Below are 17251 nucleotides of genomic sequence, written 5' to 3'. Positions count from 1 at the left end.
TGCAGGGATTTGGAATTTGAAGGTGAAAAAGACAGGCAAGACATCAGAAGTCTGCATCTGCTTAGCTCCAGTTCAACATATTAGCATTCTGCTAATGTGTCTTTGTAAGTTCTTCTCTGAAGCCAATTTGCTCGGTTTTTCTCAAGTATCATCAGACATTTCCAATATCTTTGAGATTAAAAGGAGTCCTAAAGTTGAACTTCTGTTATGAGTGGATGCTGAGATCAATTTTTTCTTACTTATATTTTTATTAGTTAACCCAACAAACAGGAAAAGTGCTTGCTGGTCCACTTGGGCTAGGATATTTGGTTCTCATTTTGCTGTCCTAGAAGGCACTAAATCTGTGTGTGGCAGAGAAACTTCTGCCCTGGTCCATTTTTCAGCAACGGGCTGCACACTTGGCTGTACCCCATGGCTGGGTAGTCCCTGAGAGCACCAGGCACTGTTCACCCTGAATTCAAATACCCTCTTATTTCCTTCAGATGCTCCTCCTGTGCCTTTTCCCTCAGTATCATAATGTGTGTGCCTGAGTCAGAACATACTCTCTGGAGTGCCTGACTCCCACCAGAGGGTCAAGTGGACCTCACTGTCTTCAGTTTCTGACCAAGACACTGGTGGAGGCCAGAGTGAAATGAACAGACATGGCATGAAGAATGGTTGAGATGGATGATGTAGAATAATGGGAACCTTTTATCCTTTGAGTAGCGTAAGTAGGAGGGATCAGTATGGCTAGATCTCCTTTTTACCTCCTATATTACCACGATAGCCATTTACTGAGCTCCTACCCAACCTAAGGATAAATAAGAAAATGTTCTTGCTCTCAGCGATTTCTGGTAGGATGTGTGTGCGTGTGCGTGTGATACATATGACCAAAGTAAACCCCCATAGAATGTCATGGAACCTCACCAGAATTTTGCGTGGAGAAGACCGTTATCTCCTCTCTCCCTGCCTAAGCCAAGATATCTTTTAGGGAATGTGATGGTCAGAATACAATCATTTAGTTGAGTTCCAGGTCTTCCAGAGTAACATCTTCAGTCTCTCTCTGACTCTGATACACCTGCCTTCCTCTTATAACAAACCCTGTGATTACCTTGGTTTCCCTCCAATAATTCAGGATAGTCTCTTCTCAAGATCCTTAACATAATCACACCCACAAAGTCGCTTTTGCCATGTAAGGTAACATACTCACAGGTTCCAGGAAATGGAATGTTACCATGTTTGGAGGTCACTACTCTGCCTACCACAGAGGACATACATGTTGATATTAAACTACTCTGTTACCTCCCTTGTTTCACCCATGCCATTTAAAATTGAAGAAAGTGTTTTAGCTGGTTTGATTTTGCTTTTCTTTTTATGGTAATATTATATGGTGACCATACACTGAAATTCTAGCCAATTTATATCCCATCTTTCCCATTCCTTAGTTAACCACGACCCCTCCCATTTCACACCAATGCTGTTGTTTGAGAAATGGCAGCTGATCTCCTGATTGGACACTGGCTCCGGTGAGGTAAAAGTGTGTATCTTTCAGTCACATAGGGAGAAAGTGGGAGAACATTTTAGAGTCTTCTCAGAGACTGCTGTGGAATTTATGAACAGAGAGTGGAAAGTATGCTTAATAACCCAACCAATAGCAAGTCTCTGGCAATAGCAGTGTTATTACCTTATGCTCAGGTGGGCAGGTGATGCCCTAGAGTTTGAGTCCACAGAGCAGAAGTCCTAGTATGGGGCAAACAAGAAGGAGGAATAATCACCCACTTAATATATCCTCTTGAAAGCTTGCCAGTCATGTTATTGTGGAAAAAAACATGTGTTTAGACTTGGGTTTGAATCCCAACTGCATCTCTTATGAGCTGTGCAATCTTAGACAAATCACTAAACCTCTCCGCACTTAAGTTTTCTCATCTTTAAAACAGAGAATAATAATAATATCTAATTCATGGGGTGTCTGGGTGGCTTATGATCTCAGGTCATGAGACTGAGGCCCATATCAAGCTCTATGCTCAGTGCAGAGTCTGCTTGTCTCTCTCCCTTTCCCTCTACCCCTCCCCCTTGCATGTGCTCTCTCTTATCTCTCTCAAATAAAATCGTAAAAAATAAAATAAATAATATTGAATTCGCATAGTTGTTGTTAGTTGAGAATATGCAGGTCTATGGTTATCAACATGTGATCCCTATGTCACCAGCATATTCATCAATATGCATCATTATTACCTGGAAGCTTGTTAGAAAGCAAACTCTCTGGCCTCACACCAGATCTACTGCATCAGAAATTCTGGGGTTGGGGAGCTTTATTCTAGAAAACACTAATGTGCAATACACATAGTATATTGTTTCACACATGACTGGCACTTGTTTAACAAATGCTGATTGTAATTATCTTTACCTTTTCTGGGAGCTTCATTAGGATTACCACACTTTGTTTTTCAGTTATTGTTTGTTTAAGAAGAGTAAGCAAGGTCATTGACAAATCTTTGTTTGCCATGTCATGGTCTCTGTCTCCCACTAAAAAAGCCACATGAATTAGAGAAAACAGTGCTATAAGTTTGCATTTTGGCCATGCCATTTTAACTCAGTAGAGGGAGAGTCATGCTTCTACCATCAGCAGTGTGTAGTTGTGAAGCCTGAGAACAAGGCCAGGCAGCAAACTTGTACACAGAAGGGATGCTGTGATTCTTTCCTTTTTTTTCTTTTCTTTTTTTTTTTTTTTGGCTGAATGTAAGTGAACAATGTGAGCACACACCTTACCAAAGAGTGCTTCATATCATGTTATGGTATAAAATTTACCACAGTGATTATCATTTAGTTTCTAAATATTAAGTAAAATGGATCCATCTGGGCCAAGTTTAGAATCAAAATAGTAAAAATAATAAAATAAAATAAAATAAAATAAAATAAAATAAAATAAAGTTTTTCTCATGAAGAAATATAAATGCATTGCCAAAACCACAAGGGCAATGGGAAAAGTGGCTAACACCAATTGCCTTTAAACTCTGAAGAAAGTCTGACTTCTGAAAAAACATTGTCACAGAAACTTCAAAACCAACTACCTAAGAATATAATGGGACTTTAGAAGACCATGGGCCCCCAGGATGCAGCAATGATTTACTTTGAATTGAGGCCAGATTCCCAAAGTCAAATATTTCCATTTCAGTACCTTTCCTGAAGAATGATGTCATGAAACCTCATATTATGTCACCAGAACTATATATTGGGGGACGTGAACTGAGATGACCCCATGATTAGGGTACAGGAAACTCACATCTCCTGAACCGAGGACAGTGGAACATACTCTGTATTATGCTCACAACGATCCTGTGAGCATCACACAAAGTATGATGAAAAGTTTCATTCTCATTGTCTAGAAATTCTGAGAATGAAGTGCTTGTATGTCTCAGCTTGTAAGTGGCAGGGCCAGGATTGGAATCCATATCTTTGCTAACCAGGCTCACTTCCTATACCACTCTAGTTCTGCCAGGTTAGAACAAGATTGGCTGACAGGCTACCTTGTTCCATTATGTCACCCCAACTGATTTGCCTGTATACCAAAAAAAAAAAAAAAGTTACCGTTAGGGTCATTTCTTTGGGAGTAAAAAATAGAATTAGTATTTTGATTCTAAATACTAATTATTTAGTAAAAATTATTTAGTAAAAATACTAATTATTTTATTTGGCAGAAATACATTCACAGTGGCTTTGTTTATCAACAGTAAAATGAGATACATATGGTTGAGAAAATGAATCCATCAGAAAGGCAATATTAAAATAAAAAGGGCTATAAGAACATAAAGACCTGGGTTTGAATTTCAAATTTACTACTTATTAAATATGCACTAAATAAAGCTTGCTTAATCTCTATTTGTCTCAGTTATTTCTTTTCTTATCTGTGGAAGGCATAATACTTTCTATTATAAAATATAAGATCCAGTGAGATTTTATATATATGTGTGTGTGTGTGTGTGTGTGTACTTAGCACAGTCTCTGTAATAAAGTAGTTGCTCAAAAGTGTTTACTTTATAAAGGATGGAGCAAGTCACTAAGGATCATTATGATAAGAGCACAAACTAATCTGTCTATTCTCTAGCAGAGAGGAAGGGTGAGAACACCTAAGTTTTGGCTGGGGGTAGGTGGGGAGGCATCCCGCTGGGTTGGGAGGTTGTCAGGAGTATGAGGAATCTGATGGTAAACCGAAAAGGCTATTGAAAGGAAGGTTGCACAGGGGATCCCTGGGTGGCTCAGCGGTTTAGCGCCTGCCTTTGGCCCAGGGTGCGATCCTGGAGTCCTGGGATCTAGTCCCACGTCGGGCTCCCGGCATGGAGCCTGCTTCTCCCTCCTCCTGTGTCTCTGCCTCTCTATCTCTCTATGTCTATCATAAATAAATAAATCTTAAAAAAAAAAAAAAAAAGGAAGGAAGGGTGCTGAAAGGTGGGTAGTTGACAACCCCTTGCTCAGGCTTAGCCTCTCCAGTCCATTCCCTTCACCTGCCCACACACATTTTACACACTGCAATTCCCTGCCTACACTGTGTTGGGTCATACCTCTGGGCTGTTGTTCATATTGTTCCCCCAAACTGAAACTCCCCATGAGTTTCACCTGGTTCATATAATCTTTCATTCTTTGGGATTCAATGCAGGCATCATCACCCTTCCAGGAAACCTCCTGAAACCTCCAGATTGGGCAAAGTGTCCTTTTTAGCCTGACTTCCCTGAGCATTGTCTCCTTTACCACTTCATTCATACACTACAAAAATTAATGATTTGTATGTAATTTGACCTTCCCCACTACTCTGTGAGCTGCTCCTAAGGGCAGGGTTTGTGTCTTATTTTTCTTTATGTTCCTAGAATTCAATGGTGTATTTAGGGTACGGTGATTACTCTAAAAACACTGGTTGGCATTAAACTGGACTGGGTCAAGGTGGGAAATATTAGGATTCCTTGCCTGTTTCATGAAATTTTTATCAGAGATTAGCCATATCAAAAACAAAAAAAAATTATATAGGAAATTAGTGTCAATCCTCATAATTCCTAATTATAATAAAATAACAAGTATAAAAATACTATAAATAGTAAAAACAAGTCAGTTTTTTTTTCACACAAAATCTATACAGATAGTGAAAAATCACTACTAAATAGAAAAGATTCAGGCAGCCCTTCAAGTTCAAATTTTATCTCAGAGGATTCTGAGATAAAAACACAAGTCAAATCAGGCTCAGGTGAAGGAATGACCCATGGCAAGAGAGTACAGTGCCATAAAGATATAGGGAACAGTTTTCAGGGAAACTCCTGGGGGAAAGTCACATTTCACACCCATTCAGTCTCAGTTTTTCTCAGTTCAGACTACAAAATACAAAGAGCTGGACCACTGTTGAATGGTTGGTTACCTGCATGGGGCCTGAAGTCAGCCTATCTTTCTTTATTCGAAGTCTGCCTCTTCTGCTTACACTCTTTATAGATTTGAGCAAGTAAATTACCCTCTGTTTACGTCAGTTGACTTATCTGTAAGATGGGGATTGTTTTGAGAATTAAAAGAGATAATACACATAAGGGGTTTCATGTGGCCGATCACCAAGTGCTCAATGAATATCAGTATTCACTATCTTCCGTCCTTCATTGTATTCACTGTCAAGTGGCAGTGTAGTTCACACTTCATTATTCGTATATCCATCCATCTTTCCATTTATTCAACAAACATTTGTGAGTGCTATGTGCCTGGCACTGTGCTGGGTACCAACGGCACAGAAAAAATGAAGACATGGATCCTGTGCTTAGTAAGTTCACATGATAGTGTGTGATTGGATATGTGTCTGCACACGTGCATGCATATGCATGTACGTGTGTAATTACAACACAGGATGATAAATGTGCTATAGGGATAAGCACATGGCTCATGTGGATCATAAAGAGTGGAACCTAATGCAGTCTCAGACGGTCAGGACAGGCATTCCAGTAGAAGCAGAATCAAAAATGAGTGTGAGTTCGTTGGGTAAGAGCTGAGGGTGGTGGGGCAAGTATATTTTATAACAAAGGAACTGCACTGCTATAGGCCTGAAAGCAAGAATACTGAGTGGGTCAGAATGGAAAACCCAGCAGGGAGTGACTGGATGCAAGGCCGGCCGTGGGAGGAGTCATACATACCACCAGGGGCCTTTCCTGCCACTAAGTAAGGAAGTCTGGCTCTATCCTATCCTAGCTGGTGAATCTTGAGGATGTCTAAGCAGGGATAAAGTATTTAAATTGTATCTCTTGTTTGAATTGGATCCTCTGGGAGGTTTTTCTAATTCTCCACATGTAGAATTTGCTGCTTCTGCCTCTGGGCCCCTCTTTCCTCGTAGACTCCTATCACAGCACTCTATCACTTCATTGAACTTAACCAATTTCCAGGTCTGTTCTGGGAGACTGAGAGCTCCTCAAAACCTGTTTCTTACTTATCTTTGTATCCCCAGAATCTGTAACAGTGTTGGCACACAGCAGGCATTCAATTGAAGCTTGATTAAAAACAAGAAGTTGGCTTTTAGCAAAAAGAATTTTTTCTTATTTTTTTGAACAAAGTATCATCAGATAAAAATCTGGGCAATCAAGTCCACAAAATGGTTAGTTTTGCTCCCTGTAATGGCAGTGTGAGCCCTAAGAGCTGCTGCCTACCCAAATCAGAATCTGTTGCTGAGTGCTGCTGTGTGTCAGGCACAATGATAGCCACTGAGGAAGACAGAAATGCTTTTAAGACAGCTTTAGATAGTTGTGAAAATATCACGTCTATACAAAACAATCTTCCAGCCTCTAGGGCCTACCACAGTGCCTGACAATGTTCCGTTCTGTTTGTATAAATAATAAATGAAAAAAGTGTGAGGAATGTGTGCTGAGTGTTCTAAGAGTCCAGATGAGGGAAAATCTGGGAGGCAGTTTAATCTGATAGGGTTTCAGTGGGGGAGCTGGACCCTGGAAGATAAAAACAATCTGGAAAGATAGAAGGAAGAGGAAGCCGATTCGAAAGAGGAAGAGATAACACACACACTGCTTCATACCGACTAATAACTCCTCAATGAAATCGAAGCAGATGGAAATCCTCAAAGCCCTGAGCATAGTTGGGGTGTATTGGCATTCACAGAAGAGAACCAATTTTCCAGACAAATTATAATTTGGACAATGGATGTGAAAGGTCTAGCGGTTGCTTTAGCAGATAGTCTGACTGGGCTCTCCTGACAATGTCAATGAAAGCAAAGTTAATTAGTTAATTAAAACAAAAGCGGCAAAAGATAGTTTCTAAAATTAAGGTGAAGGCTATGCTAATGCTCCTGCCGCCTGAGTAGAATCCCCAGCGAGGCTCTTACCTTCTGAGAAAACGTGTGATTTAGAGCTTCAGGCCTCTGTCATTAATCTAGCCATGAAATGCCCACTATATCCGAGAAATGCAGCCCACCACCCTGAAAATTCTGAATCTTGTAGAACCAGAACTTTAGACTCATCAAATTCAGTGCTTTATTTAGTTCAGAACTGATTTTGTCTTCATTTGTCAATTTGCAGCTGAAGTGAAGGCCTTACACGGAAGCATGGCATTATCTGCTTGACAATGATTTGATGCTGCACCATGTCGTGCTGGAAAATTAGTGTCTAGAACCAAAATGTTAATCACAGGGACCTCTATACATTGATGGCATAAATAGCATGTTTCTATATAAAAAAAATCTATAGTGACTCACTCTCGTTTAAATAAAAATCTCCCTTTGCTATTTCAGTGAATTGAATGATTCTGGGCACTCTTCTTTTTGGTGCTCTAAAGTGAGCCTGTTTCACTTCCCAGAAAACTGCTAGATCTGTTAGAATTAGCTCTAGTTTTCCTGTAGGTGCTCAGAGAACAAAAGTGATTCTCTCTCCATGACCAGAGGTGGAAATTGGCTCTTTCTGTCCCTCTTCTCATTGAAGATATATGAACGACTCTTCAGTCTCCCCAGAAACATGTCTTCTCTTTGGCTCTGACAATATTTTCCATAGTGAGTCCCCTTTGTAGTGTCAGTTCTCCAGATTGTTAAGAGAGTTACTTGAAAATAATAGTCCTGTGTTCAACAAGATCGGGGAAAATGTTGAAAAGAATGAACGAATGAATGGATTCTACACTGCAAAACTTTTCAGTGTTTATCTCTAAACACAGTCACATTATTCTAAAAGAACAGTCAGAGTTCTTTAAGACTTGTTTGACCAAACAATTTTTTTTTTTTCATGCAACGGTTTGTGAGACTAGAACACATTCTGGGGAAGGCTCAGCTCTAATATTAATGGGCAAAGGTCTGAGTTAAGAGCTGTGTGTAACTCCTGGTCACAAGATGGTAGGTGAGTGTTTTAACCCCACGGGACCTCAAGGTGCCCATTTGAAAAATGGGAGCGATTATTGCTTCTACTTTCAATATTTTGTGACCACTAGGTAATTTTACCACCATTACTACTACTACCAGTACTACTACTAGGTACTGCTGCTTTCCTTGGTAGACACTACTCATGGGCTTATCCAACAAGCACTTGACACTCCCTTCTCCCTTTCAGTTTCCATTATAGAAGACGCAAAAGCTAAATGAGCACCTTTTTCTACTCTCTTGCAGTTAGGGGTAGCTAAATGAGACAGCTTTGGCCAATGAGACAGAAAGGCAGCTACAGGATCCTCAGAGACCACTGTTTTCCCTAATGAAAGGATGCAACACATGAAGCCATTGTGCATCCATGAGTAAAGACCCAGAGAACAGAGGAGATGTTGGCTCTGGAACCACTGAGCATTGGAGGACCACCAGGAGCTGTCTGTCTACAAGTTTCCTGTAACACAAAGGAAGTAGAACCCATACAAATCATATGAGTTTCTAAAAATCAAGCTTTGTCTTACTTGCAGGTGAGTACATTTCTAAAAGATTTATCTACCATTTATTATGTGCTTTCTCTGCGTGAATACTAAACATTTAACATATATCACTTCATTTACTTTCACAACAGGGATCATTATCTATCATTTTACAGTTGAAGAAAGACACGGGCATACCTTGTTCAAATTCACACAACTAGATTTGAATCCAGGCGTGGCTCCGAAGTCAGAACTATACACTAGCTTGCTATATTTACATCTACTGTCTCTACATCCATTGCTGCAAGAAAGTGCCCTAACTTTTAGAAACACAGTCACTATAACCTCAGGAGGTATTATTTTTATTCTAAAGTATGCAATTACTGTCATCTTTAAAATGGATCCCTAGCTGTCTGCCATGAGATGTGGAAGGGATATGCATAAGGCCTTTTCAAACATGGCCCAGATCCAGTCTGGATTTATAGTAGCCTGCCTCTCTATGTAACAGATGGAAGAAAGCAGAATCAGGCTGGTCAGAGCATAGAAGCTGCTTCTCCCCCAAAGACCTACAGTCAGAGATTTAAGTTAACTCTTTAAGCCTCCTGTAGATTCCAATTGATGGGCTCATTGGCATATTATAGAATTCAAGCCTGAGAAACCCAACTAATAAAGGTAATTTAGAATAAAATGTGAAAATATTACAAGCATCTAAGTTCAATTTTCCCCCATTGTTTAAGTCCTAGAGATAAATAATGTGATACACACTGGAATTTATAAACTAAAAGGGAAGATAAATCCATACGTAACCAGTTAGATCTTACAATGTGATAAATATCATATCAACACTCTAAACATCTTGATGTTGGATCACAGAAATAGTGTGAGAGCTCTTGGGAGACATAGAAGAAAATAATTTTAGTTTGAATCTAAATTATCTTCTAGGTTAATAGCTAAAAGGGGTAAGGTCTGGTAGGGGATGTGTGTGACGCAAGGATATTACAGCTTCTTCTGGCCTTTCTTCTCCATATCAAAAGCTGGTTCCAGCCTGAATGTGCTAGTTAATGGCAAAAAGAAGTCACTATATAATCAGACTATAGCCTGTCTTGCCAAAGACTATGTACAGAAAACTCAAGAAGTGTCAAAGGTCCCTTCTCACTGTTCGAAATTCTAATATCCAAAGCTACTGACTGCAAAATCTGATCATCAAGGACTACATGGCCCTTTAGGGAAAACAAGTTAAAATATTGCCAAAAATTTCTGTTTTCTATAGGCACTATCAGTAAATTGTGTTATTTCTGTTGCCCCTTATTTACTAAAGTAGAGACAAAATAGTTGAAAATAGTCACCTAATGTTACTAGAGGTATGTTAGAATCATAGCAAAACATGATATTAATGGATGGAATTAATAACCTAATTCTTGAGCAGAAACTGGAAACTGTGGGGGTGCAGGGGATATTTGTAATACAGATCACAGTAGGCTTAATGTTATGAAAGGTAGTAGAACCACTAGGGGATAGTAATATGCACACCTGAACACAAGCAAGAAATAATCACCACATTCCTATTTTCCCAAATTTATTGGATCAATAAATATAACACAGATTATTAAGCATCTTCTGTGTGTCAAGTGCCCTTCTGGATACTTCCAGGCACTGGAGGTAGAGTGATGACAGGGTAGACAAGGCTCCCACTTCTAAGGAGTTTGCCTTGCTTAAATTAGGACAGAGGGTATGCTTTACAATCTGGCAAGGAACTAGACCACGTAAAAATGGAGATGCTCTGGAAAGCTCAGGCTGCGTAATCAATATGTCTATAGACCTATATTGCCTTTTACAATGCTCTTTTTGTTATTAGGATTATCCAGGTTGCATTCCTGACAGAGACTCTCAGGTGTGGAAGAAGACTGATGATCGTTAATGTAGTTAAAAATAATAGTAAACAAACACTTAGGAAGTGCTTACTGCATGGCATATAGTTTACACGTATTTACTCATTTAGTCTCACAATCCTGTGTGAAGGCTGTGTTTCATTATCTCCATTCATCGGAGGAGGAAACCAAGGCCTAGAGAGGTTAATTGATTTGCCTATGGTTCCACAGCTGGTAAGTGATGCTGCCCGTCATTATTCATTCCCAGGGCTGCCTGGCTCTGTACTCTGATATCTTCAGTAAAGCATCTACTGTGTACCTGGCCTTTACACATATATTATTTCTTTCACTCTTTATAATCCTCTGAGGTGGGTGATAGGATTTCAATTTGGCAGATGAAGAAACTCAGGCTCAGAGAGAAGGAATGGCAGGTAGGGCCAGTGTTCAGACCTATAAAGCCAGTGCTCTTCCCCATCGCTCCACGCTGTCTGGGAAACCTGCCCTAAGTGACTTTTTGGGGTGCTTAGGCATAGGCTCACAACTCCACCCCTCTAGTAGCCTGTCGGTTTGACTTATCAAGATGCCTTGGAAAGTTTGATTTGAAGACAGAGTTTAAAGAAATACTGGTAAAATAAAAGTTTGAAAAATAAATTTCCTTAGACAAAAGGCTGATCTTGCAGAATTTCAGAAAAAGAATATTCTAGAGAGGAGTCAGGAAAGCAGATGGAAAATGTTCTGGCATGTCAGATATATGAAAGGTGTTTTGTGGATAGACCATGACATTGCCATGATTTATTAAAGAAGTAGAAGACACAATCGTTTGCCTCAAGATTTACGATTCAGTTAAATACCTTGCTCAGAGTACATGGAAAGAGATGAGAGGCATATAGGAATTAGAAAAAAAATTAAAAGAGGCTAGGATACAAGATAATAATGCAAATGAATTAAGTTATGTGATTAAGTATCTTGTAAGTGCTTTTCAATCCTCACAAGACATGGTATCTTTACCATCACCATTATTCAGGCTTTGAAGAATTAGGGCTGATAGAAAGGTTGGACTTTCCATGCAGACTAAATTATAAGAGAATCATTCAAGCAATAATATTTAGCTATTTATCTTCCGTTCAAAAAGATGTTTATCTTCCATTTACTTGTCTAGACTTTAGGAAAACTGTACAATCTCTGTAAGTAAGCAGATAATACCCAGACTAGTTCTTCTTATATATACTTCTTAAGTGGAGGGAGTCCTTATTCCCAGTAACAATCTATGTGGCCTTTTTAATACCTCCAAATTTGTTCCCAAGCCACTGATAAGATGATCTCATTGCCTCCATGTTGTGAAGTTATTAGCTGCACTAATTTCACATTGTCCCCTCACAGAGGCCACAGTCTTCCCTTATCCAGAGAAGCAGGGAAGAAAAAAGTGATTACTAGCCAGGCTTACCATGAGCATAAATCTGAGCAGCTCTATGGGATGATAGGTTACACTTAAGGTTCTTAAAGTTTGTCATATTTAAACAGGTTTTAAGGAAACATCTATCTCTGGGATAGCATGGAATATAGCAATCTATGCTACCAGTATTCTCTAGATGTTTATTAAAAATACAGATCTCAGTTGGCTGAAAAAAAAAAAAAAGATTTCATTACCTTTTGAAGTGCCTTATGAGGCATTTTTCACACAAGGAAGTCCCTCATGGGGGAAGCGGGGAAGCATTAGCTGTTAGTTTCAGAGTCTTTTCAGATGGGAATTGCCCAATAACTACTACCTGGGATGTTGAACTTGAAGTGTGGGATGGGACCGTGGGCAACAGAGAACATGGGAAACTGGCTAGTTGTTTATATGCAAGGTCATTTTGTCGTTTTGCCCCTTTTGAATATTTAAACATTTCCCAAAGTGTTCAAGTTGCCCATTAAGAAGTAAAACAGATTCTGCATTCACGTGTCTCTGTGGGATGGGCAGTCAAGGGCTCTTCTGGGCTTGAAAAAAGTTCAGGCACACAGCACAGTCAGATATGTAAGGCTCATGGCACTCTGTGCTCAGCATAGTCTTCTGTGTTAACAATAACCTTCTCTACTCTGTCCTGGTAAAGTAGAACTTGGTTCCCGATGGATCTCTGTCCCCTTAGGACCTGGAGGTCCTTGCCTTGGCTTAATGACTTAACTATGCTCTCCCTGCACTTTAGGACCTCATTTCCTTTTTGCTGAAACTGTTTTTTTTTTTTTTTTTTCTTTATTCCAACTTCTCTGTTTCTGGCTTTGGTGTAAGTAACTGGGTCCACATCCAATTAACCCCGCAAAAACCATTCAGTGAGAATGCCCAACGCCCCTTTCCCAGCACTCTGCCTCCCGTAGTTTCATTCAGTCAGGTATTTCCCATTTAAAAGCCCCACGAAAAAACTGAAAAAAAAAAAAAAAGCCCCATGAAGCAAATGCTATTGCTTCGGTTATTAGGGGCCAGTGCCTCACAATATTCCCCCACAACTTTTACCTTAGGGTTTCCCCAGAGGAGCCCCTTCTCTTCCACAGGTTGACTAGGCTGCTGGATCTGCTGGCTGCTGAGGATGACTTGCCATCCCCCACATGCATGCGCACCACGGTAGATGTGGTGAAGGCGCTGCGCACATTCCTCTCTGGTTTGGCCAGGATGATGTACACCTTCGGCACAAACATGCAGCCCAGCGCCACTGTGGCACTGAGACTGACTGAGAAACACATGGTGATGATTTTGTAGTTGCTGCCAAAGTAGATTGGCACAAAGGCCAGCCATATAATGCAGGTGGTGTACATTGTAAAGGCGATATACTTGGCCTCATTGAAGTTGGCTGGGACATTTCTGGTCTTGAAAGCATAGAAGGTACAGCTCAAAATCAGCAAGCCATTGTATCCAAGAGGAGTGACAACTCCGAGGTTGGTAGTATTACAGATCAGATAGACTTCTCGAATGCTTGGGTAGTCGTGCATTATATCAGGAGGCTCCATTATAAAGAGGGCAACGATGATGCCCAACTGAATGCATATGAGAATGAAAGCAATCACTAGCTGGGCACAGGCACTCATGAATCTGGGCTTTTTGGTACAGATCTTCTTCTTGCTGCCGGCCAGGATCCTTGCAATACGATTGGTCTTGGTTACAAGGGCCGAGTAGCTCATGGCTGGAGAAAGACCAATACCAATTCTCTGAAGGTAGCAATAGATCTGTTTGGGCTTTGCAATGAGGCAGAAGGTACATAAGTAACCCAGGCAGATGCCAGCAAGGATGATGTAGCAGAGTTCCCTGCTGGAGGACTTGACTACAGGTGTATCACGGTAAATGATGAAGACTGCAGTGACAAAGAGGGTGGCCAGCAGGCCGAGGCAGGCAAACACCACAGCTGCAATGGGCTCAGGGTCACCCCAGCGGAGATACTGTACTGGGATCAAGTCACAACCTGCAGAGACAGACACATATCGAAAAAAAGATAGAAACATTTACTTGGGTCACCTAAGAAAACTGCCTAAGTTACAAGCAGCTGCTTATGACCTTTTCACTCTGACTCCAATTTACCTTCCTAATCTCAGTATCCTACACTACTCAGTTCTTCATATATTCATTCATAATATATTTATTTTTATAGTAACACATACTCTGTCATAGGAGCTGTTCTAGGTTCTGAAAACAAAATGGTGAAGAACATATTCCCTGCTCTTCTAAGAAATAACTGGGGAGGGAGTGCTTCTAAATAATTATTAACAACTGGGATGCCTGGGTGGCTCAGTCGGTTAAGCATCTGCCTTCAGCTCAGGTCATGATCCTGGAGTCCTGGGATCGAGCCATCAGGCTCCCTGCTCAGAAGAGAGCCTGCCTCTCCCTCTCCCTCTCCCTCTGCTGTTTTTCTTTTCTCTGCTTGTTCTCTCTCTCTCTCTGTCAAGTAAATAAATAAAATCTTTAAAAAATAATTACTAACTACCATAAGGGCCATTAAGAAGTATAACACGGTTCCTGATATGGTCTGTGGGAGCAATCAAAGCCTCCTTCAAAAAAAAAAAAAAAAAAAAAAAAAAAAGAAAGAAAGAAAGAAAGAAAGAAAAAAAAAAGCCTCCATCAACAGGAATGAACAAATGGAAATATTGGTTTACCTGAGTTTGGGCATCTAGTAGGTTTGGTACATGGAGATTAATTGTAAGGAAAGAGCTAGGAGGCACTGAAGGTATGAAAGGAGCCACCATACAAGTGAGATGTGTGTCCTAGGTAAGACTGGGAAGTAGGCAGGAAGGGATCTTGCAGGAAAGAGAGAACTACACCAATAGGAAATCATTTGTGGGCTCTATATACAGAGAAGAATGACATTGCAGACCAGTTTTAAACATACCTTTGGTTGCTGTGTGGATTTGCGATGAGATAAAGGTGTAGACAGATTTAAAAATTATTTGAAGCAATATAGAGGTGAAATGGATGTGGGGCCACTTGAGACGTCAAGGCATCAAGGATGACCAACATTTGGACCCATCTATGTTGTCCCTGAATCCACTGTGAAGTTAGGATTTTCAGAGAATTGTATGGTTCCAATGTTATAGAAGAGAAGATACTTTAGAAAAAAGATGAATGGATAAAGATGTGGTTTATGTATACAATGGAATATTCCTCAGCCATTAGAAACGACAAATACCCACCATTTGCTTTGACGTGGATGGAACTGGAGGGTATTATGCTGAGTGAAGTAAGTCAATCGGAGAAGGACAAACATTATATGGTCTCATTCATTTGGGGAATATAAATAATAGTGAAAGGGAATAAAGGGGAAAGGAGGAAAAATAAGTGGGAAATATCAGAAAGGGAGACAGAATATGGAAGACTCCTAACTCTGGGAAACGAACTAGGGGTGGTGGAAGGGGAGGTGGGTGGGGGTGGGGGTGACTGGGTGATGGGCACTAAGGTGGGCACTTGACGGGATGAGCACTGGGTGTTATTCTGTCTGTTGGCAAATTGAACACCAATAAAAAATTTTTATTAGTAAAAAAAAGAAAATAAAAGAAAAAGGGGGGCAGTAAAGGAAAACTGACCCTAAAGGCAAACCATTGGCCTGTGTGGGAAATGCCAACACTCCAAAAATTACTCTCAACTCATGGCTTGCAGGTTTTTATATCACTTCATTACACATCAGAAAAAAATGGCAAAACTTGGCATCATTTGGGTTATGTACCTTTTTTTCATATTTCTTTAGGAACAGTGGTTCTCAAACTTGGCTACACATTGGAATCACCCAGAGACATTTTTTTAAAATATTGTGGCCTGAGTCTCACTGTCAGAGTTTCTGATCTAATCGGTCTTGTCATCAGAATTTTTAAAAGACACTGCAAGTGCATCTAAGCATGCAGCCACAGTTGAGAACCACTGCTCTAGAGGGGTCACTTCCCTGTGTGGGTATATGTATAAAGTAGCATTTATTACAGAACAGGAACATAAAGAAACCACATTGAGTGAGTAGGAAAGGAGTTTAACAATTGAGGACTGGACTTTTGAGGAATGTGGCAGAGACAACTAATTGCCTACAAATATCCATTCTCTCCTTTATACTCAGCAACAGATCTCTAATTTCATTTGGGGCTGGTAAAGGGTGCAGCTACAACACTACATATTCCAGCAACATTTGCAATCAGATTTAGGTTTTAGGTTTTAGCCAGAAAGATGTAAGCAGGGATACTCCTTATAGGAAAATGACTCATTTTTGGAGAATAGCTAAAAAGCTATTGCCCTTCCCGGTTTTCTCCTTCTTTTGCCTGGAATATAAACACGGTGGATAGAGTTCCAGGACAGAAAGTGTGTTTTAAGTTCGGAAGAGAATCCTTATTAACCATGGAACCACTGACTAGCTCTAGACTATGGATATCACATTTGCTTTGTTTAAGCTACTTTTCATCCCTGAAATATACCCTTAAAATAAAGTTTAAGCTACTTTTCATCCCTGAAATATCAAATCAAATCCTAATTGATATGGGTATAAGATTTTCCTATTAAATTACTATATTCCATGGTCAAGGGTAGTGTAGTAAGTGGCTTTGAATGCCAAAGGTTACTTGAAGCTAAGGGAGACAGCAAGTAATGATAGCAAAGAAGCATGTGGTTCTTTTCAAAATATGGCTAAATGCAGCTATGGTAAAAAGGAAAGAAAACATTCTCTGTCCCTTATTTCTGCCTTGCCAGTTCCTTTCTTCAAGATCTTGACTTCAAATAGTACCATTATTATTATTATTATTAAATTCATCATGGGTTTAATGGGATTTGTGAGTTAGCCTAGGATTTTCAGCACACTTTACAGAATTGTTTCAATGGGAAAATGCAGTCTTATTTAAAAAGTCTGTGTATTTAGGTGCCTGGGTGGCCCAGTTGGTTAAGCATCTGAGTTTAGATTTTGGACTCAGGTCATGATCTCAGGGTCATGAGATGAAGCCCCTATGTTGGGCTCCAAGCTGGGTTTGGAATCTGCTTAAGATTTTCTCTCTCCCTCACTCCCTGCTCCTTTTTCCTTACTTGCTCTCTCTAACAAAACAAAACAAACAAAAAATCCTATGTATTTATTTTTTTT

The 17251-nt window shown here is 40.0% G+C and overlaps 1 protein-coding gene across 4 annotated transcripts in view; it reads right to left on the bottom strand.

Moving 5' to 3' along the window:
• The window catches only part of GRM5 (glutamate metabotropic receptor 5), a 510774-nt gene that overhangs the window by 43489 nt on the left and 450034 nt on the right, over positions 1 to 17251 (bottom strand). For all 4 annotated transcript variants that reach the window (XM_025419353.3, XM_049098822.1, XM_025419352.3 and 1 more), the window contains exon 8: positions 13177 to 14116. In XM_025419353.3, the coding sequence (XP_025275138.2) occupies positions 13177 to 14116 (940 nt within the window). The remainder of the gene's footprint in view (positions 1 to 13176; positions 14117 to 17251) is intronic.

This window comes from Canis lupus, chromosome 21, assembly GCF_003254725.2.
Source record: "Canis lupus dingo isolate Sandy chromosome 21, ASM325472v2, whole genome shotgun sequence".
Taxonomy (NCBI): domain Eukaryota; kingdom Metazoa; phylum Chordata; class Mammalia; order Carnivora; family Canidae; genus Canis; species Canis lupus.
The sequence above is the reverse complement of the archived record's forward strand: the minus strand, read 5'-3'. Positions and strand labels throughout refer to the sequence as shown.